This window comes from Mytilus galloprovincialis, chromosome 9, assembly GCF_965363235.1.
Source record: "Mytilus galloprovincialis chromosome 9, xbMytGall1.hap1.1, whole genome shotgun sequence".
Lineage (NCBI taxonomy): Eukaryota > Metazoa > Mollusca > Bivalvia > Mytilida > Mytilidae > Mytilus > Mytilus galloprovincialis.
Genome location: NC_134846.1, coordinates 73,514,418 through 73,539,500, shown reverse-complemented (window position 1 = coordinate 73,539,500; position 25,083 = coordinate 73,514,418). Strand labels below are relative to the sequence as shown.

At 32.9% G+C, this 25,083-nt stretch overlaps 1 protein-coding gene across 1 annotated transcript in view; it reads left to right on the top strand.

Moving 5' to 3' along the window:
• LOC143045894 (transmembrane protein 26-like) overlaps window positions 1–23,165 on the top strand; it is a 31,750-nt gene extending 8,585 nt beyond the window's left edge. Inside the window, exon 3 of the mRNA XM_076218720.1 lies at window positions 22,153–23,165. Within this exon, the coding sequence (XP_076074835.1) occupies window positions 22,153–22,917 (765 nt within the window). The 3' untranslated portion in view covers window positions 22,918–23,165. The remainder of the gene's footprint in view (window positions 1–22,152) is intronic.
• The last annotated feature ends 1,918 nt before the right edge of the window (window positions 23,166–25,083 follow it).

Sequence of the window (25,083 nt, the reverse complement as noted above, 5' to 3'; positions counted from 1 at the left end):
ATGCACTCAAATAGGGTCATTTCGTCTCTAAGAACACATTGTTACCACCAAAGACATGAACACAATTAAAAAACGATTTATTTCAAGGTGAACGTATACTTACCCCGCGCATTAAAAGCGAATAAGGAACGAATATTTAACAGGGTATTATCCGAGCGCTGGAACGGGTACATATACACAGAACCCAAATCTACCACCAGAGACAACAGAACAATTGAAAATCATGTTTTAAAAGGTGCAACGTATGATACACGTATTATAAGCGAATTATAAGCGAGTGATGGAACGAATTAAACAAAGTAATAGCATGCTCCGAAACGATGTACACCCTGCTAACATGTTTAACCCCACCACATTATGTTAGTAAGTGCCTGTCCCTAGACAAGAGCCTGAAATTAAGTAGTTATCGTTTGTTTTTGTGTTACATATTTGTTTTCCGTTTATTTTTTTGTATATGAAATACGGCCGTTAATTTTGTTGTTTGAATTGTTTGAAATTGTCATGTCTGGGCCTTTTATAGGTGACTACACGGTTTGGGCTATGCTCATTGTTGAAGGCCGTACATTGACCTATAGTTGATAGTTTCTGTGTCATTTTGGTCTATTGTGGGGTGTTGTCTCATTGGCAATCATACCACATCTTTTTTTATATGCAAGCGCCAACACGGTGATTTCATCCCTTCGAACCAAGATCCATCTTCAAACATACGGACATAAAGCAGTTAAAAGGTAGAACGTATAAAAATCAAATAAGGAACAAATGAGTATCGAACGTAAAGTAAAAGGATCGGTTGAGCACAAACACATATAAATAGGTCATAAAAAGATCATTTTACCTCAACAAATTTAGAACTATTACCATATATAAGAGTATAAACAATTAAAAAGGGGGAAGGATATTAAAAATCGAATAAGTAACGAATAAGGAATAGGGAATAAGTAACGAATAGGTAACGATAGGGAATAGGGAATAGGTAACGAATAGGGAATAGGGAATAGGTAACGAATAGGTAACGAATTGGGAATAGGGAATAGGTAACGAATAGGTAACGAATAGGTAACGAATAGGGAATAGGTAACGAATAGGTAACGAATAGGGAATAGGGAATAGGTAACGAATAGGTAACGAATAGGGAATATGGAATAGGTAACGAATAGGGAATAGGGAATAAGTAACCAACTTGACGTCCATTATATTTTAACGTCCTCATTATGACTGGAAGTGGCTGTATATTTATGCATCCCACACAGCCGAAACGAACCCCCTACTTTTTCAAGGGTTTTTACTAAGAATAAGAGTGACCATATTTGTATTCTTCAGTCAGCCCCCTTTGGGGATCAATGCTACCGGAAATGCACTAGTGTTTGGTATTTTATTGCAAGCGCATCGAGCATGACATTCTTATAAAATTTTGTTTCTAACTGAACACCGAGATTGTCTTCCAGTTTGACTTAATATATATATATATGTGACCTACCGAATTAGACTATTTACCGGATTTGTTATCACATAAGCAACACGACGGATGCCACATGTGGAGCAGGATCTGCTTACCCTTCCGGAGCACCTGAGATCACCCCTAGTTTTTTGGTGGGGTTCGTGCTGTTTCTTCTTTAGTTTTCTATGTTGTGTCATGTGTGCTGTTGTTTGTTTGTCTTTTTCATTTTTAGCCATGGCGTTGTCAGTTTGTTTGAGATTTATGAGTTTGACTGTCCCTTTGGTATCTTTCGTTCCTCTTCTATACCCTTTATGAACGTTCATCCCCTTTGAATTTATAGATCATGAACATTAGATTTGTTACATATTTTCTGGCTATATCAGGTTCACCTTAAATTCTAGAATAGTCACCACTGAGGATTGTTGATATTCTGTAATATTATTAACATCATAATCACCGGTACGAACGTAGAGGGTGTTATCTGTATAGCCTGCCGCTCAAGGGACGATAGTTTTGTCAGAGACACCGAAAATAATCAATGTTGATGTCAATATTAGTTTACACTATCCTAAAAGGAGTTTATATATATGACGATAAGACCCACTTCATACGTTGGCATAAGTAACTATCATGTTCATCTCATTGCGAAAAAAGGTCAAGAACTTTTAGACAAATGCGTATGCTGTAATAGATTGACAATAACAATCAAGCGATAAAACAGTCGACGTCATCCAACAAATGATGACAAATATGCATGCTAACAAATGACGACATCAAATAATAGTACATAATTTGAAAACAGCATCAAATTATATCAGATACCTTATACTTGTACGGTAACAACAGACGGTGGCAAAAGATGACAAACATGGTTCTTGCTTCTGCCATTAATGAACAGGCCCATTAGACAATAAACAGTTCATAATAAATAAACAACAGAATTCACAAAAATAATGGCTGATAGGATATTTCAAATTAGAAAGTCTTGAGAACGAATAACAAATCATGCATTTAAGACTAAAATATCAATCAGTACACATTCAACATCCATTGGATTAAGTGTAAAGACTTCAAAAAATATATATACAGGTATCGACAGCTTGTAGAGCCATGCCTGTGGATATGTATAGAAGACTATTTATTTTTATTTTTATTTACTGACAACAAAATCAATATCAATAGCAATAAATTAAAAAAAAAACATTCCTGGATACAGATTACAGTGTTGAATTGGTAACCATTTTTTCTCTTTTAAAGTTTACTTTAAGGATCGATATTAAGTTTATATCAAATGGTCGTCCCCTTAATATGATGATGATAACTTATATTAAATGAAATGGTTGGCATATAGTAGATTAACTTTTTGATTCATGAGTGAAATTGTCTTGAACATCCTTCCTGTTACTGATTATGGTTATGCTGTTATTTTTTATCAGGTAACATGACAGAACGTAACAGAAAGGATTGTGTAGAAGTTTACTTCCATCTACATATCAATTTGATAAGATACTATAAAAACACTTGTACTGTTATAGTGCTGACAATGAAATATTCTCAGAAGGTACACAAAAGGCTGTAAAAGGAGAGAACAACAAAATTATTTTTCTACAAATTCTGATCTTTGGGGAGTTCACATTTTTCAAACTGGCTGCTATTCACTAAATATGTGGAGTCGTACATTCAGGAAAAGATGCTCTTCACATTAAAAGAAATAAAATTTATGTCTTTCAAACGTGTCCACTGGTGAAAAAAACCCAGCGGTAACAGGAAAGAAATTACCCCTGGGGACAACATTTAAAATACCCTTAAAAATGCAAAATTTTCTTACATGTATGCTTTAGTTACAACAAAATCAGACCAGTAATGGAGAAGTGTTTCGTATAATCTATTAGATTTGTGAAAATCGGAAGGCTGTTTACTTAATTTAGATATTCTTTGAATGATTTAATTTTGAGAAAATAACAGGGGACAACATGATTTTTTGGGGTTTGACCCTTTGAATTATATTTTTTTTTATTAGAGCAATTTTAAAAAGAATGTTTAATTTGGTGCAGTTGACGCATTATATACTCTAGTTAAAATTTTCCAAAAAGATGTCTGAACAAAAAAATAATTGCTGGTGAAAGATGGGACATGGAAATTATTCTTTTTCAGATATTGTCTCATACAGAAATGACAGAGGGACCCTTGGAGGGGGTGTATTTGTACTTGTTGAACAAACATCCTTAATCACTGAAGGAGAAATTGAATGGGTAAAGGTCAAAATAAAAAAAAAAACAACAAAGACTTGCTAGTTGGATCTTTTTACATGCGACACAGAGATAAAAAAAAACAACACCTAAACGAACTGCAAAAGTCACTTGAGAAGGCCACGACCAATGGGAACACCAATATCATACTAGCAGGAGATTTCAACTGCCCTGACATCATATGGAACACAGCAACAGCCCTTGGACCAGACAGAGAAATCCAACATGGACTAGTTGATATAGCTGAAACATATAACCTGACACAAATACACACTATACCAACTCGTGAAGGAAACCTCTTAGATCTTGTATTTGTCACGAACCCAACTCTAGTTAATCCTCAAATAACGTACCAGGTATATCAGACCATGACATTATCACCACCGACCTGCAGGGGCGGATGCAGGAATTTTCGAAAGGGGGGGTGCTAACCCAGGGCACCCAGGGCAAAGGGGGGGGTGCAAAACATATGTCCCGATACAAATGCATTGATCAGCAAAAATAAAGGGGGGGTGCGCACCCCCGGAACCCCCCCCCTGGATCCGCCACTGGACCTGGAAACAAAAGCCTACCAAGAAAATGTTTACATAATTATATTTTGGTGCTTTTGACTTTTTCATTAATGTTACTGTTCTTCCATCAGTAAGTTGTACAACTGGCTGTCCGTTAACTGAAAAATAAGTTGCAAATGTGGGTTACCAGTTCAATAAAAAAATAATAATTCAACACAATGTATAAATCACAAAACAAATGTTGGGATTAATTTTTATATGACCGCAAACATTTTTGGGGTTTTACATAAAGCTATGATGTCGTCTTGCAAAGACACATTGGGTTTCCGGATAATAACTTTAGTTTTAAGTAAATGGATTTAAGGGATTCATATCTTTTTCCATACTTTTTTTTATTGAAACAGTATTGTAAGATGTTTAACCACATTTATTTTGTGTCTTAAACCCAAATGTGATGTCAAAGATTTGATCACAATCCAAATACAGGCAGTATCAAATTTGAATATTGTGTCCAAATTTGCCACAACCGTTCAGGTTACTTCCTCTGCAGTCGTATGATGCTGCCCTCAGCAAGGCATTATATTAGAAAATTCTAATTGTACATATTTCAGATAAAAGGAAATTATTTGATGACTTATTCAATATAATTGTATTTCATAAGTATTTGTATATTTTTGTAGGTTCTAAATCTGAAGAACTATTAATAGTTTTTTTTTGAAGATGTTCTAATAAGGGTGAAATGATGAAATTTTGTCAGATGTTCAAACTCCTTGTTTTTTCTACAATTCAGGGTAAAATATTTCACCTTGTTACAACCATTTTTCTTTTCATATACATTGTGAAAGAATCTAATAGGTAACAAAAGGTCAGTTACCAAAATTTAAGCAGATTTTAGTTTCAATTTTAAAATCTAGATTTAGATTTTTTTCATTCACTATTAATGCATTTTTCTTATCAATTCCATCTCATGTATAATGCTGTATTTTGATTGACTGAAAGGTAAAATGCTATTTCTATGTACTGACAATTTATTTTCTCTGCTAGTGTATTTGTGATTAGTGATTTCCCTGTGCTAGGGTATTTGCTAGCCAATACCTTGGTAGATGTGGAATACCATTACCCAATAAATTATTTCTATTATTAAAAAAAAAATAAAAGATAAAAATTAAAATAAAATGTTACATCTACAAGAAGGCAAAATATGACTAAATTAGCACAAACCTTAAACACACCCTAGAAGAGGTCAAGGAAAAATATTATCAAGGAGTTGAGGTACATCAACTATGGGACACCTTCAAAAGTGTCAGCTTAAAAAAAACCGTGAATACAAACATTCCAAATAAAGAAATAAGATCAAGAAATAACATCCCATGGATCAAACAGAGGAAAATGCTAAAGAAAAAACAGAGGCTATACAAACAAGCCAGAAAAACAAACAAATGGTCAAATTATAGGTCTTTTCAAAAGGAATGTAAGAAACAACTGAGGAAAGCAGATTATGAATACGTCAACCAAAACATCTTTGAGGGCCTAAACAACAATGACACAAAGCCGTTTTGGAAGTACATTAAATCCAAACGCCAGGAGGAATAGCACCATTAAAAAAGGGGACTAATCATGTCAGTGACAGTAAAGGGAAAGCCGAACTCCTACTAGAACAATTCAAGTCTGTATTCAAAATAACATCAGATACAAACCTACCAACAACAAGAATACGAGCTAAAATCAACATAACACCATTAACGATCGATCAAAAGGGACTGGAAAAACTACTAAAAACACCCACCCAAACAAAGCCTCTGGACCAGATAACATCCAAAACCGCATACTAAAGAAATGTGCTGAACAACTGGCACCCATACTGCAAATTTTAATGCAATGCTCGCTAGACAAAGGTGAACTTCCAAAAGACTGGAGGGATGCGGACATATCCAGTATCTTCAAAAAGGGAGACAAACATCTAGCAGAAAACTACAGACCTGTATCTTTAACATCTGTCATCAGAAAAATTCTAGAACATATCCAGTATACAGGCACATTCTTAAACATCTGGAAAAAAACAAAATACTAACCAACTTAAACCACGGCTTCAGGTCAGGATACTCATGTGAAACCAGCTCATAACTACCATCAACGACTTCCTACAAGAACATGACAAGGGACATCAAATCGACGTAGGCATTTTAGATTTTTCAAAAGCTTTCGACACAGTACCACACAACAAATTATTACACAAATTAGATCAATATGGAATTAAAGGAAACACACACAAATGACTTAAGAACTTCCTAACTGAAAGATCAATGCGAACCATCGTAGAAGGCGAATCATCTGTCGAAACAACAGTTGACTCTGGGGTCCTCCAGGGCACAGTCTTAAGACCAATCCTATTCCTGTGCCACATCAGTGACCTACCAGACAGCGTAACATCATCAGTAAGACTATTTGCCGACGACTGCCTACTATACAGAACAATTAAGAATAGCCAAGACCAACAAAAGCTACAAATAGATTTGAAACAACTAGAAATCTGGGCCGACAAATGGGGATGCGTTTTAATGCCAAAAAGTGCTATGTTCTTTCCATAAACAAAAAAGCAGACAAATTCTACACGCTTAATAAACACATCCTACAAGAGGTACAGGTGAACCCGTACTTAGGACTCCAAATCTCAAATTTTCTTTCGATAGTATTCACGTTATAATTTTTTTTCTTTCTTGATATTGAGGTTACGTGAACTAGCTCTGAAATTAGTTAACAATTTTCTTTCAATTTCAGTGCCACAATTTAAATGTTTGTTATTTGAAAATATTTTTATGATCGAGCAGAGTAATCAAGTGCTTCCTATTTATAAAGGGTGTGTTTTGAAAACTAGTTTTTAATTCTGCTTTGCAAACAAATTGCTCTCCATTTACCAGTATTGAAAGTTATTTAGTGATATAATCACATATAAAAAATTGAAAAAAATAAAATAGTGGAAAGGTTTCTTGAAAATTGCCTCGACAAAATGTGTTCGTGATATGACAAAGTATATATAACACCATAATATTTTGCATGAACACATACTTATGATATAGTTATCTGATGATAATAGACAATGTTATAATACATTATTACAAGATTACTGGTATTAATTTGATGCATTAGGCTGTTGACATTATCTTATTATATGTAGTGTTAACTGTGAAGAGCATTTGATGCATTTATTAAGAGAACAACAACCAATGATAAATTATTAGTTGAGATTTGACAGTTCAACCAGCAATGATTGGTCAAATCAATTAAAGGTATTTCAAAAAAGAACCCCATGCATTGCCACTGCATCTGAAGTCGATGATACGAAAAAGAATCGACTCACGGATGAGCTTTTGAAACAGATTGCTTTTTGAAGACAACATTTGTAACTTTTTTTCTTTAACCATTAACAACCAATATTAAACTAGATATGTGAAGTTCACTTTTACAGGAGGACGATTAAAACATATTAGATCTAGGATAATGTTAAAGGCTGTTCTTTATCGAGATGTTGATCTTTGTATTATGTATGTCAACTTAATATGTCATGAACATTTGGTCAAAATACTTCAGACTTCGTCGATTTAATACAAATTACAGGAAAATTCTAGGAAAACAGAATTTCCTGTATGATTTGAAGATCCCCTATGGCCTGATTAACAATAATTTTGTAAATTCTTGTTTAAAAAGAAATAACAAAATTTAAACCCAAATATATAAACACCTTCTTCAGTACGAATAATGCAAAACATGCAGTTTGTATTACTTGATGATGTAGAACATCAAAGCTATCAAAATTTGTTAACGAAAAAACCCATCGGTCATAGGACAATTACTTTTTTGTCGTTCCCTATTGTTAATTTTCCTGTTTTGACGGCGATGTCCTTTGGTACCATATTACAGTGTTTAATTTCTTAGCTCGATCGCTATGCCTGTGTCTGTTGTATTTGTATCTGTAGTGGTACGTGTAGAATCCTGTTTAGGCTTTTATACACGGTGGAGAAGAGCGCCGTTGTTATTGACGGTGTTCTTGTAGAGCGGTCTTAAATGCCTCGACAGAACCTGCATGTACTTTATCTGGTAGTTGGTTCCAGTGGATAGTTGTTTCCACAAAACATGGATTGTTTATTGCTATTTGGGACTTAAAGTCCTCTAGTGTTATTGATAACTAGACGTTCAATAATATTGTCAGTTTCACAGTTTGAATATGTTTTGGCTTTGATAGTTCGTTTAGGTCGTGCTGGTATGATAAAATTGTCGGCTGGTAGAGCCGGCACCAGACCCTCAACCACCTTGTAAATCAGGATAAGACGGGGTATTTCCTCTAGCGGCTCCATTTCAAGCTGGCGTCTCATATTAGTTAGGGACCCTGTTTCTCTACTCCTGTAGTTTTTTTTTGAATCGTAAGCCTGTTTTGTAAACGTTCTAGTTTGTCAATATCCTCTTTCATATATGGGTTCCAGATTGTTGCGCCATATTCCATTGTTGATCTTACTACATGTTCTCAAGTTCCTCCTAAAAAGGTCAAGGTGGCGTTGGCTTTCTTGCTGATGTTTATGTGGAAACTCCTTTTCAGATCGTATTTTCCTTTTGTTAACCAGTACAGATGGGTGCGGTCCTAACCTTGACATAAGTTAACTTAGAGTTAACTTGTTGACTGCTTTTTAAGTTAACTTGAGAATTTTTAAGCAGACCAGCAAGTTAACTTCGTCTACGGTGGACCAGACCTACGGTCCGCTTTTTTATGACTGCTGCAGACCTATCGACGGGTCTGTTCCAGACCAGACCTGTGGACAAGTCTGCTTTTGACCAGTCCTGAGGACAGGTCTGCCCCATACCAGACCTGTGGACAGGTCTGCTCCTGACCAGACCTGTGGACAGGTCTGCTTCTGACCAGACCTGTGGACAGGTCTGCTATTGACCAGACCTGGGGACATGTCTGCTTATGAAATGTTATCGTTTTCAAACTTTTTGCGACTTTTCATATCAGACTTGAGCTTTATTAAAATATGTATAAACAACATTCGCATTGTTCTTCCCGAGAAGGCCTCTGATAGCAAATTTCTTTACTCGCTATATATATACTCTACTAGACATTATTGATAACAACACAATTCTTTCTTTTTTTATTTTTATATATTCTTATAAACATTAGTCAATTACATAGAACTATCATATTTTTTTAATTAGAATGCGGATAGAAATTAGGGTTATCCAACGCATCGGAACAACATTCGTATATCATGGGATATCAACATCTTTGTCGACGTTACTTCGTTCCCCGTTTTTTACCTGTCCCTTCATAATTTTTACTTTACGCATTTATACATGCATGGATATTTCATTGTTATTCTACTTTAATATTTGGATTGGATTTACTATTCTTTGTCCGCAGAATATTCCAACGAAAATTGTACAGTTGTACAGTGTCCGGATATGTACGATGTGGTAAAACTACCAACAATCTCGTCAAATTCGTCAGATTTGTCGAGAGATTTGTGCACATGAATGAAATAGTTGTCACTTGACGGTTAACTACAAACAAAATCAATCAACCGACATAATAGATTAACAGTATACTATTACCAGAAGAGAACCTCAAATACATTTTTTTTTTTAAATCACAAATGAATTCAGACATGTCAGTGTTGGTACATGTACTTGGATGATGCGGCCTAATAGTTTCGTTTTACACACCATAGTGACTGTTCAATATTATGAATACAGAGATGAAACACTGACATTCTCAATGTATGCGGGAAAAAAATTGCATTAATTGTTTTCCTTATTGCTTACATTTGCCGTCCTACTAACATGCTCACAGGAGTGCCAAGAGAAGACATAATTAGGCGCCATCCCAACAGCGGTCATTTATTTTATACATTGAATCCAGACATAAAAAATATGGCTGATTTACTATGCGGATATATATAGATTTTTAAATTAAAGTGCATATATGCAGGTCAGTTTTTGGTCGATGCAGTCAAATAATTTTGTTGTATAAGTCAGCATGAGGTATCAAATCTACTGAAATTTTGTTACATATCAATATTTTGAATTAAAGGAGGACATGCTGACATCCAAAATTAATGCGAACAAAAATTTGTTGTTATTATATTGCAATATTACTGTCCATTGTATTATACATTGAATCCTGGCATAAAAAATATGGCTTATTTACTAAGCAGTTTTATATACATGGTATATAGATTTACAAATTAAAGTGCACATATGGTCAGTTTTGGTCAATGCGGTCAAATCATTTTGTTGTACAAGTCAGCATGAGGTATCAAAACTACTGAAATTTTGTTACGTATCAATATTTTGAATAAAAGGAGGACATGCTGGCACCCTAAATTTATGCGAACAAAAATTTGTTGTTCATGTTGTTAATGTATTGCAATATAGCTGTCCATTGTATTATACATTGAATCCTGACATAAAAAATATGGCTGATTTACTATGCTGGCATATAGATTAACAAATTAGAGTGCACATATGGTCAGTTTTGGTCAATGCGATCAAATCATTTTGTTGTACAAGTCAGCATGAGGTATCAAAACTACTGAAATTTTGTTACGTATCAATATTTTGAATAAAATGAGGACATGCTAGCACCCTAAATTTATGCGAACAAAAATTTGTTGTTCATGTTGTTAATGTATTGCAATATAGCTGTCCATTGTATTATACATTGAATCCTGACATAAAAAATATGGCTGAATTACTATGCGGGTATATATGGTATATAATTTACAAATTTAAGTGCACATATGGTCAGTTTTGGTGGAAGCGCTCAAAATATTTTGTTGTACAAGTCAGCATGACGTATCAAAACACTAATTTTGATACATATTAATATTTTAAATAAAAGGAGGACATTCTAGCACCCTAAATGTATGCGAACACAAATTTGTTGTTATTGTATTGCAATATTGCTGTCCATTATATTGTACATTGAATCCTAACACAATATGGCTGATTTACTATACAGGTATATAACTTTACAAATTAAAGTGTACATATGGTCAGTTTTAGTTGATGCGGTCAAATAATTTTGTTGTACAAGTCAGCATGGTCAGCAAGATGTATCAAAACTACTGAAATTTTGTTACGTATCAATATTTTGAATTAAAGGAGGACATGCTGGCACCTTAAATTTATGCGAACACAAATTTGTTGTTATTGTATTGCAATATTGCTGTCCATTGTATTATACATTGAATCCTGACATAAAAAATATGGCTGATTTACTATGCGGGTATATAGATTTACAAATTAAAGTGCACATATAGTCAGTTTAAGTTGATACGGTCAAATAATTTTGCCGGACGAGTCAGCATGAGGTATCAAAACTACTGTAATTTTGTTACGTATTAATATTTTGAATAAAGGGATGACATGCTGTCACCCTTAATTTATGCGAACAAAAATTTGTTGTTATTGTATTACAATATTGCTGTCCATTGTATTATACATTGAATCCTGCTATAAAAAATATGGCTGAATAACTATGCTGGTATATAGATTTAGAAATTAAAGTGTACATATGGTCAGTTTTAGTTGATGCGGTCAAATAATTTTGTTGAACAAGTCAGCATGGTCAGCATGAGGTATCAAAACTACTGAAATTTTGTTACGTATCAATATTTTGAATTAAAGGAGGACATGCTGGCACCCTAAAATTATGTGAACACAAATTTGTTGTTATTGTATTGCAATATTGCTGTCCATTGTATTATACATTGAATCCTGACATAAAAGATATGGCTGATTTACTATGCGGGTATATAGATTTACAAATTAAAGTGCACATATGGTCAGTTTAAGTTGATACGGTCAAATAATTTTGCCGGACAAGTCTGCATGAGGTATCAAAACTACTGTAATTTTGTTACGTATTAATATTTTGAATAAAAGGATGACATGCTGTCACTCTTTATTTATGCGAACAAAAATTTGTTGTTATTGTATTACAATATTGCTGTCCATTGTATTATACATTGAATCCTGACATAAAAAATATGGCTGATTTACTATGCTGGTATATAGATTTACAAATCAAAGTGCACATATGGTCAGTTTTAGTTGATGCAGTCAAATAATTTTGTTGTACAAGTCAGTATGAGGTATCAGAACTACTGAAATTTTGTTACGTATCAAAATTTTGAATAAAAGGAGGACATGCTGGTACCCTTAATTTATGCGAACAAAAATTTGAAAAAATATGGGTGATTTACTATGCGAGTATATAGATTTATAAAAAAAAGTACACACATGGTCAGTTTTGGTCAACACGGTCAAATAATTTTGTTGCACAAGTCAGCAAGAGGTATCAAAACTACTGAAATTTTGTTACGTATTAATATTTTGAATAAAAGGAGGACATATGCTCACAGGCACCCTAAATTTATGCAAACAAAAAATTGTTGTTATTGTATAGCAATATTGCTGTCCTTTGTAATATACAATGTACATTGAATCCTGACATAACAAATATGGCTGATTTACTATGCTGGTATATAGATTTACAAATTAAAGTGCACATATGGTCAGTTTTAGTTGATGCAGTCAAATAATTTTGTTGTACAAGTCAGTATGAGGTATCAAAACTAATGAAATTTTGTTACGTATCAAAATTTTGAATACAAGGAGGACATGCTGGTACCCTAAATTTATGCGAAGAAAAATTTGAAAAAATATGGCTGATTTACTATGCAGGTATATAGATTTATAAAAAAAAAAGTACACACATGGTCAGTTTTGGTCAACACGGTCAAATAATTTTGTTGCACAAGTCAGCAAGAGGTATCAAAACTACTGTAATTTTGTTACGTATTAATATTTTGAATAAAAGGATGACATGCTGTCACTTTTTATTTATGCGAACACAAATTTGTTGTTATTGTATTGCAATATTGCTGTCCATTGTATTATACATTGAATCCTGACATAAAAAATATGGCTGATTTACTATGCGGGTATATAGATTTACAAATTAAAATGCACATATAGTCAGTTTAAGTTGATACGGTCAAATAATTTTGCCGGACAAGTCAGCATGAAGTATCAAAACTACTGTAATTTTGTTACGTATTAATATTTTGAATAAAGGGATGACATGCTGTCACTCTTTATTTATGCGAACAAAAATTTGTTGTTATTGTATTACAATATTGCTGTCCATTGTATTATACATTGAATCCTGACATAAAAAATATGGCTGATTTACTATGCTGGTATATAGATTTACAAATCAAAGTGCACATATGGTCAGTTTTAGTTGATGCAGTCAAATAATTTTGTTGTACAAGTCAGTATGAGGTATCAGAACTACTGAAATTTTGTTACGTATCAAAATTTTGAATAAAAGGAGGACATGCTGGTACCCTTAATTTATGCGAACAAAAATTTGAAAAAATATGGGTGATTTACTATGCGAGTATATAGATTTATAAAAAAAAGTACACACATGGTCAGTTTTGGTCAACACGGTCAAATAATTTTGTTGCACAAGTCAGCAAGAGGTATCAAAACTACTGAAATTTTGTTACGTATTAATATTTTGAATAAAAGGAGGACATATGCTCACAGGCACCCTAAATTTATGCAAACAAAAAATTGTTGTTATTGTATAGCAATATTGCTGTCCTTTGTAATATACAATGTACATTGAATCCTGACATAACAAATATGGCTGATTTACTATGCTGGTATATAGATTTACAAATTAAAGTGCACATATGGTCAGTTTTAGTTGATGCAGTCAAATAATTTTGTTGTACAAGTCAGTATGAGGTATCAAAACTAATGAAATTTTGTTACGTATCAAAATTTTGAATACAAGGAGGACATGCTGGTACCCTAAATTTATGCGAAGAAAAATTTGAAAAAATATGGCTGATTTACTATGCAGGTATATAGATTTATAAAAAAAAAAGTACACACATGGTCAGTTTTGGTCAACACGGTCAAATAATTTTGTTGCACAAGTCAGCAAGAGGTATCAAAACTACTGTAATTTTGTTACGTATTAATATTTTGAATAAAAGGATGACATGCTGTCACTTTTTATTTATGCGAACACAAATTTGTTGTTATTGTATTGCAATATTGCTGTCCATTGTATTATACATTGAATCCTGACATAAAAAATATGGCTGATTTACTATGCGGGTATATAGATTTACAAATTAAAATGCACATATAGTCAGTTTAAGTTGATACGGTCAAATAATTTTGCCGGACAAGTCAGCATGAAGTATCAAAACTACTGTAATTTTGTTACGTATTAATATTTTGAATAAAGGGATGACATGCTGTCACCCTTAATTTATGCGAACAAAAATTTGTTGTTATTGTATTACAATATTGCTGTCCATTGTATTATACATTGAATCCTGACATAAAAAATATGGCTGAATAACTATGCTGGTATATAGATTTAGAAATTAAAGTGTACATATGGTCAGTTTTAGTTGATGCGGTCAAATAATTTTGTTGAACAAGTCAGCATGGTCAGCATGAGGTATCAAAACTACTGAAATTTTGTTACGTATCAATATTTTGAATTAAAGGAGGACATGCTGGCACCCTAAATTTATGTGAACACAAATTTGTTGTTATTGTATTGCAATATTGCTGTCCATTGTATTATACATTGAATCCTGACATAAAAAATATGGCTGATTTACTATGCGGGTATATAGATTTACAAATTAAAGTGCACATATGGTCAGTTTAAGTTGATACGGTCAAATAATTTTGCCGGACAAGTCAGCATGAGGTATCAAAACTACTGTAATTTTGTTACGTATAAATATTTTGAATAAAAGGATGACATGCTGTCACCCTTAATTTATGCAAACAAAAATTTGTTGTTATTGTATTACAATATTGCTGTCCATTGTATTATACATTGAATCCTGACATAAAAAATATGGCTGATTTACTATGCTGGTATATAGATTTACAAATTAAAGTGCACATATGGTCAGTTTAAGTTGATACGGTCAAATAATTTTGCCGGACAAGTCAGCATGAGGTATCAAAACTACTGTAATTTTGTTACGTATTAATATTTTGAATAAAAGGATGACATGCTGTCACTCTTTATTTATGCGAACAAAAATTTGTTGTTATTGTATTACAATATTGCTGTCCATTGTATTATACACTGAATCCTGACATAAAAAATATGGCTGATTTACTATGCGGGTATATAGATTTACAAATTAAAGTGCACATATGGTCAGTTTTAGTTGATGCAGTCAAATAATTTTGTTGTACAAGTCAGGATGAGGTATCAAAACTAATGAAATTTTGTTACGTATCAAAATTTTGAATAAAAGGAGGACATGCTGGTACCCTAAATTTATGCGTAGAAAAATTTGAAAAAATATGGCTGATTTACTATGCAGGTATATAGATTTATAAAAAAAAAGTACACACATGGTCAGTTTTAGTCAACACGGTCAAATAATTTTGTTGCACAAGTCAGCAAGAGGTATCAAAACTACTGAAATTTTGTTACGTATCAATATTTTGAATAAAAGGAGGACATATGCTGGCACCCAAAATTTATGCAAACAAAAAATTGTTGTTATTGTATAGCAATATTGCTGTCCTTTGTAATATACATTGAATCCTGACATAACAAATATGGCTGATTTACTATGCTGGTATATAGATTTACAAGTTAAAGTGCACATATGGTCAGTTTTAGTTGATGCAGTCAAATAATTTTGTTGTACAAGTCAGTATGAGGTATCAAAACTAATGAAATTTTGTTACATATCAAAATTTTGAATAAAAGGAGGACATGCTGGTACCCTAAATTTATGTGAACTAAAATTTGAAAAAAATATGGCTGATTTACTATGCGGGTATATAGATTTATAAAAAAAAGTACACACATGGTCAGTTTTGGTCAACACAGTCAAATAATTTTGTTGCACAAGTCAGCAAGAGGTATCAAAACTACTGAAATTTTGTTACGTATCAATATTTTGAATAAAAGGAGGACATATGCTGGCACCCTAAATTTATGCAAACAAAAAATTGTTGTTATTGTATAGCAATATTGCTGTCCTTTGTAATATACAATGTACATTGAATCCTGACATAACAAATATGGCTGATTTACTATGCTGGTATATAGATTTACAAATTAAAGTGCACATATGGTCAGTTTTAGTTGATGCAGTCAAATAATGTTGTTGTACAAGTCAGTATGAGGTATCAAAACTACTGAAATTTTGTTACGTATCAAAATTTTGAATAAAAGGAGGACATGCTGGTACCCTAAATTTATGCGAACAAAAATTTGAAAAAATATGGCTGATTTACTATGCAGGTATATAGATTTATAAATAAAAGTGCACACATGGTCAGTTTTGGTCAACGCAGTCAAATAATTATGTTGTACAAGTCAGCATGAGGTATCAAAACGTAACTAAATTTTTTTATGCATCAATATTTTGAATAAAAGGAGGACATGCTGGCACCCTAAATTTATGCGAACAAAAATTTGTTGTCATGTGTTAAAATGATGCTTTCCTCTAAAATACGTCCTTCCATAGATATACATATAAATAAAGTGCAAATATGGTTGAATTTGATAGGTATTGGAATATATATTCAGTGCCCGTTATCATTGTAACCAAGATCTTTTTTTAATTTATAGATTTGCAGATCACAGATAAATTTGTGTTTCAAGCAACGTTTTATGCGAACTTTATTTTCAAATATTTGTATTAAATCCTGTTTATATAACGGAAGTATTAGTTTTACTTTATTTTCGATGTTTATACTACGAAACAAAGATATTAAAAAATATTTTTAAAAAATCGATGTAGAGCGGTCCTGGTTACAAGTTAACTTAGTGTTGAGCAGACCAGTCAAAAGTTAACTTGGGAACAGGTCTGGTTTCGATCGGATTTGTCAAAGCAAAAGTTAACTTTGTGGCAGGACTGGTCTCGAAGTTAACTTGTGTTAACTTTATGGCAGGACTGGTTTCGAAGTTAACTTATGTTAACTTTAGGGACGACATCAAAAGATCAATGTAAGATAAAAAACTTAATTCAAATAGTTTGGGGGTGGGGGGTTGAACGGCTGCAAGATTTGGTTATCCGACATTGATTTTTACATATATCCATATGGGTCAATCAATTTTTCCCAAATTAAGTTAAGAGGGGGGTGGGGGGGGGGGGGTCAGTGAAAAAACTATGTGAATTAAGTTTTTTATCCTTCATTGAACTTTTGATGTCGTCCCTTACGGCAGGACTGGTTCGAAGTTAACTTATATCAATAGCGGACCTGTTTCGAAGTTAACTTTTTGGCAGACATAAAAACAGTCCTAGGACCAAGTCCGCTTTTCAAGTTAACTAGATTTTGGTCCTAGGACTGGTCAGAGCAGTCCTAAATTTGGTCACAGGTTAACTTTGACCAGTCCAAATGACTGGTTATCAAGTTAACTTGCTGTTCAGGTTAGGACTGCACCCATCTGTATTCCTTTTCATTAAGAAATATATATTTAAGATTTTTAATTTATTTAATCATTGAAATCATGTTTGGTTTTGTACTTTCTGTCTTTACGTGATAATCAAACTGTAATTATTCTACTCCCACGATGGCACTTAAATTAGTCAATAAAATCATTGTATTATATTGCATCACTATCCCACACATATTTACGTTCCAGCCTCATAAACTCTCCAGTCTCAATGGATTGAAACAGAACAGATGATGCTTTCATCTGCATCAGCAGCATGTTATACACCAATGGTCTTGTTAGTCACGTCTTAGGTGGGAAAAGGAAATGAAAGAAAAGGTTTATTTTTTTCTCTCTGTTACAATAGAGATTTGCAAATAGAATGAAATTCAAAACAGTGTGGCTGTGGCCATTGATTGACACATTAAATTCATCCATTGACTGGGACAATTTACGTGAACGTTTGTCTGTAACGACCACTGTTCACGACGTACCTACGATAGACATTTAAACTGTGGGGTCACCAAAGGTTTCTTAACGCCTTTAATTATAAAATAATTCGAAAAATTAATCAGGAATAACCTTTATGTTTTGATTTATATAATTGATATAAATCAAAACATCGTGTTATTTCTGATTAATTTTTCGAATTACTTTATTAAGGTGTTGAGAACCTTTGGTGACCCCATAGTTTAAGTGTCTTTAAAAAGTACATAGTGAGCAGTGGTCGTTACATACAAACGTTCACCTAAATTGTCCCAGTCAATGGATGAATTTAATGTGTCAATCAATGGCCACAGCCACACTGTTTTGAATTTCATTCTAAAGAATTACAAAATAAGTATGAAAGTTTCACCTCTTTTTTCTCTCTAAACATCTGAGTCCGATTATCCTTCTAGATTATCACATGTGTCATGATGTTGTGAATTTGACCATATTTAAGAAGCAACTTGGGTATTTACTTACTTCACCAGAACTATAGAAAACGGCTTTAAGATATCAAGGTTTAAACCTCGTTATTGACAGAATTATAGGTTTTACTCTTCCAAATATGGACAAGAATACCTTTATAAGATGAAGATGTGGTACAATTACCAATGATACAATGAGGGTTCAGGTGGATAGTTGTCTAAAAGGCAGTCATAGTGCACCTCCCCATCTTTCAAGTTAGAACAGATTTCAGTACACGTAGACAAAAGCTAAGAGACAATGCATTCAAAGTCAGGATAAATCAAACCATAACAGTATGATTTTACATTTTTTTTAACACAAGACAGACACTTGTATAAACAAATTGAAAAGAAGAAATACACAAAACTTTCTCTTGAAACGATACGGATATCAAAAAATCAATGGTGCTGCTCTTTAATTGGTACTTGTTCTCTAGACGGTTGCTGGAAAGTTTTCAGCAAAACGAGTTTACACATTCAGACAAGTTCAGTGTTTGGTTGATACAGGCAGGTGCTACAATACTTTACAATCAAAACTTAGTTATGTTTATTAATCGATTTAACATAACATATAATCGATAAATAAAATTGTATAGTTTCTTTCAATGCGTATTGTGATCTATTTCTATTTGAGCAAGACACTTTATATCACTTTTTTAAAACGTGAAATTATTTTAAAAGTATCTCAAGTGCTTGATTTATTTTTGATTTGTGTATCGACTTGTATATTTGATTGTGTTTCTTTTTATTTGCCTCATTTTTGGTATTTTTGGTTTTCAATTTCTGACTTGCATCTAATACTTAATACATTGGTAGTCTTTTACAAATACATGGATACAATATATACTGATGGAAACAAAAATAATAGAATCCCCAAAAAAACACGCAAATAACAGAAAACGTCACCGAAAGTCTTTTTTTGAGATTTTTGTGATTTTGTTTTCTGTGGCTACGTATTTTAACCATTCCCTATTTTGATGGGAATTTGTATTCCAATGACTGAAGTGTTATATATATATTTTTAGAATATTTGTATTAGTTGTTTCTATGTGCACGTCTTTTTGTTTTGTTTTCGTAGGTATTGGGCTACTTTGTCTTTCGGGACAGCAGGAAAAGCATATTGATATTGACATATTGTTTTCCTTGATGATGTCAATATTTGCTTTTTAATATTCATTACGAGTTTTTGATTTGCATTCGTGGTATTTATGTATTTGATTTTGGTTAGATTAATTAAACACTGATAATGCTTAAAAGCTATTCCAACTGTTTAAACATGGTGCTACATGTGCAGATTATCGACCCATAATTGGTTTCACTTAATACGTTTAATAATGAAATAGCACTTCAAAAACTTTATTTGAGAATAAACTTTGTACTTCAAGGGAACATGAAGTTGAAAATTGAAATGGAGAATGTGTCAAAGAGACAACAACCCGACCAAGAACAGAAAAGTCATAATAAACTCCGAAGCATATAAATGAACTAGAATTAAAAATAAACATACAAGACTAACAAAGCCAATCGGCTCCTGTCTTGAGACAGGCGCAAAAATACGATAGGATTGAACATGCAATGGGAGATCTCAACCAGCCTCCTATACCTCTAGCCAATGTACAATAAACAAACACACCACAATATGCACAGTAAAAATCAGCTCAAAAGAAGTCCCCGAGTCCGATGTCAGAATTTGTATTAGAAGAAACTAAACAAAATAACAATGTTATATACATTAACAAAGGACTACTAGCAGTTACTGACATGACAGCATCAGACTTCTATTAAACTGAATGAAAGATTATGTCTCCATCATATGAAAACCAAAACTTCATGCTTCCGAAGTTCTCCCATTGTCATTTGATATACTTCCACCAGGAACACACATATCCGACTATTTAAAGCCAAGGATGCATAAGGAGATAATTTTTTTTTCAATTTTCGGGTTACCATATATTGTATCATATTCGGGGAAAAAAACCCATATAAAATATACTTTTATTTATTTAAATTCGATTTCAACATCTCAGGAGAACTGAAAAATGAAATAGATAGCAACATCAAAGAAAATATACTGTATGTGCAGTATATGGGCTATATGCTTTATTGATACAATTTTGATTAGAACGATTCCATTATCAAATGCAGTTGCGTTTTTTGTCACTTAATTGCAAATGTAGGCGTCATCTGTTGACATTTCAGGAACATAGTTATTGTACGTCAAAACATTAATTATAACATCAAATAGAGAGTGATTTTATCGTAACATGAAATATTGCGATTATTTCATACGCTGATAGAAAATATAATGTAAAATATAAAATGTATTATGCATTAGGGATTAAAACATCGCAGGCTATCTGCAGTAATCATTGCGCATTTTCTCCTTATGAAAAATATTACTATGGTTATTTCAACGTTTTTCTTATTAATATATGCATAAATATGGAAAATACTGACATTTTACTTTATGATTTGTATTATTGACATATCATTTACTTACTTAGCATTCTAAATATGAAATGATTATAACTATATGCTGAAGAGATAAACAAAAAAATGTCATCCATCCTTAATTTTCTTCGCTTTAAAAAAACATTTTTGTATGAATCAAAAGATAATTTAGGTAAACGCCCATGCGAAATCAAAATAACAATATGTAAAACAATTACACTTCAATTCAGAAGTGACCAAACAACATAAGTTAAATAAAACAGACAAAGCATAACACAGAAAAGAACTCACACAGTCACTGTATACACATACAAGATCTACATCGTCACGAGTCCTGGCGTTGCGGTCATCAAACTTTCGAGCATGATTTTTGTACTCACAATCAAGAATTAACCAATCAATATACTGGATTTCATGTTTCGAACATGATTTTCGGCTCCGAGCATTAAAAACCATGCTCGAAACATTATATCCAGCATTTTATTGGTTGATTTTCGAGTATGAGTACAAAAAACTGACTTGAAAGTTTTATGACTGCAAGGCCTGAAAGCTGTACCAAAATCAAGAAGTGATGACCAAACACTTCACAGCACAGTTAGGTACTTTGTTTTATCATCATTGTGCGAGACTCTAATCACACTCTATAGTCGATTCTCTGTTCGATGGATGCACAAGGTAATACAGCTCAAACTCTGCTGTACTCGATTGTAAAATACCATTGTATTGCAATGATTATTGCAAAAAGCAAACACAAATCAACTTACACGATAGCAATCGTGAACATAGATCATATTGCATTTGTCGTCCCAATAACAAGTACTGGGTTGTGCTCATGGGCCATTAAAAATGAAAAAAAACGTCCATAGTAATATATTTTTATAAATCGACTATAGTTTAAGTTTCATACATAAAAAAATGAACAGGTTTTGTTGTAACTATATTTTTCTGTCATTAATTATTTTGTAATGCTATACATCATTTAATACAATGACCTTTGTTTGGTGGATAGTTTCAAAATCATTTATAATTGGTTTATACATTTCAGGTTTCCATTTCTATTCAGTTGGAACCTGATACCTGGGTGGTTATCATTGAACAATTGTTGTTGTACTTCATGATCATTGGTCGATGGCTTTTACCACGAGGGAACATCTCAAGAAATGAATTGTCACAACTTCTGTTCGTGTTTATTGGAATGGCATCCGACATTACCGAGCTGTTTACTTTGTTTGACGAGAAAGAAGTACGGGAAAATTTACATCTAACGTTCGCAGTTCTGATTATTTGGACATTAAGTTTACTTCAGTTTTGTTTTGTTCTGACAGCTACCAGAAATGTTAAACGAGGCCGCGTTGCACTCCAGTCTCCACCAAGGAAATCATGTGGCTGTTCGTGTTGTTCAACGGAAGTATGGAGCATTTTGGTTGCCATGTTGATGCAAGATATTCCATTTGTTACCGTTCGTCTTTACACTATAGCAACATATAACCTCATCAATTATAGCATCATATTTTTTACCGCCAAAAATATCCTCGTTGTGATGTTATTGCTTTATCGTTTTGCGGTTATTTTAGGGAGCAAGAAAAAGGACGATGGCAATAAAAGTTTAGATTCATTCATGGAACTTGGTGACATGGAACTAAAAGTAGACGCTCCGAAACGAGTTTCAGTGGTATCTGATATGTATCAAAGCAAACCGTATCCAAAAACGGGTAAACATAATGGAAACGGAAATGGCACGAGAAACGGCAATTCTCAAAGACCTCAGAAACAAATTTGTAGTTATGAAAACAAAATTGGTGGATTGTAATGATCAAAATTTTATTTCCGAGGGCCAAAAAGGAATGATAACTATTGATGAAACCAGTAGTTCTATAAATGACATAATAGCAAATTTTACAAACTAAATATTTAAACAAATAGTAACGTTGACAACAAAAATACATATAGATTTTAAATGGGAGCTCATATTACCCAATTTACTTATATTCAATGAAAACAATTATTAACATCTGTATACTGACGAATATTATCTGAATACATGAAAGGGGCATTGACTGTTATTTATAATATACTAAAACGTATATCCAAATGACGACAAGTCTGAAATAAACAATTAACATTACATGGACTCCCTTATATATATATATCCCTTATATATATATATATATATATATATATATATATCCGAATTTCGTGTGTATTTTAGTCGAGACCATCTAATTCAGCATCGATGTGACCTCCAAAGACTGCAGACGGTCACATAACCCGATATAAACATAAACATAACCATAAATAGATAGCGACCTCGTTAGATTTAGTTATACAAGTCTTAAGGCGAAGTGTACGTAATTGCACGCCTCTAGTGGAATACGGGATTAAAAACGTCCGTCGTTAGTTACGCAAGTTATCTCTCTTACTCCAAGAAAGGACACACGAAAGAGAAACTACTTTCTGCGGTCTATAATGAATCCAACAAGCACGCCTGTGCTGTCTTAAACCTCATAGAAATTATCTAAATAACTCCAATTAGAAATCACAGCATTCTGTACATTGTTCTGTGTGCAGCCTGACTTAATAACACTGTGTTTTGTTTTTGTTTTAGACGCGTAGAAGGCATTTTGTTTTTATGATATCAACAGAAAGAAAAAACGCCTCACAACAAAATTATAAACAAATAAACAAATAAACATGTAACAATTTTTCTTCTATTGATATCAAATTAATTAAAATGAAACCTGAATTGACCCAACAATATCGTTTTAAAAAGCCGTAGTCTTGAACGAAAAACACAGTACTCAACGTAAAGTTTTATAATAGGTTACAAACAAGGCACTGGCTACGGTTACATAGAAATATAACAATAATAAAAATATTATTGTTACATTGGAGACTAAATGCCGGAATGCATGGTTGGGTAAGGACCTGTTTAATTACGAATGTAGCAATAATTATTGAGGCTACAGTTACATTGCGTTATTGTTACATGAAAAACAGCAATGTACGATGGGACTAGTAATATGTACTAAATAATAAAAGTTGAGGACATTTATTACATACATTTATAACATACAATTTATTTACTGTAATTTTTTATTTACAATGACAATTTCTTCAAATCCAGTAAGTTGTTTTTAAAGTCCGACACATTTTTGATGAACGAAATTACGTCCTCCACGGATACGTGTATCCTGGTGTAATGATAAGTCGTTATCCTAAGGCTATTTTTTTCTTATTTTTTCTGTACACTTAGCTTTCATTTTTTATTACCATGCATTGTCAAGCTTGGTAACTCATAATTATTTGTCAGTAACTAAATGTACGATGCTGTCCCATACTGAACCTTCTGACCTTGTTTGTTTACATTTAAATTTCAATGGCGTCAAAATCACGTGATGTCAATTCGTTCTACCCAATCAAATGCTCTACTGTCAATTAGGGGATTTTCCAGTCTACGGCAATTACGTTATTTCTTTGTGGGGTATTGCTTCAAAATAGTTTGCAATAATTTTGGGTTTTATTCAACAGGAAAACTCTTTTTTTTTTGCCATCCCTTTTGACATCAGTGGAATTCTGTATGAATATTTATCTACAGTCATGATGGTCAGAATATCGATCTTTTTATAATCAATAAAAAGAAAATTCTATGAAAAATAAATGTAAATTATTTTTCATTAACCTACTCTATATTCCTGTACAAAATTATGGCATGGGCATCGTTTTTTCAATTAGTTTTCCTTTCATTTTGGTTGGGCTTTTTTCGCGGGAAAATCGCGAAAGACGTAAGGAGCATGTCATTTTAAAATTCCTAAAAATACGATTTGCTTGACCTGTATTGCCTGCCACAAGATTGATGACGGTGAATGGAATGTACACAAAGCAATGGAGGCCGGAAATGGGATTTTGTGAAGTTCTAGAATGTTTTTAGACATTCGGAAGTCGGGATTGAAACGGGCATTAGAAATTTGGCATTTTT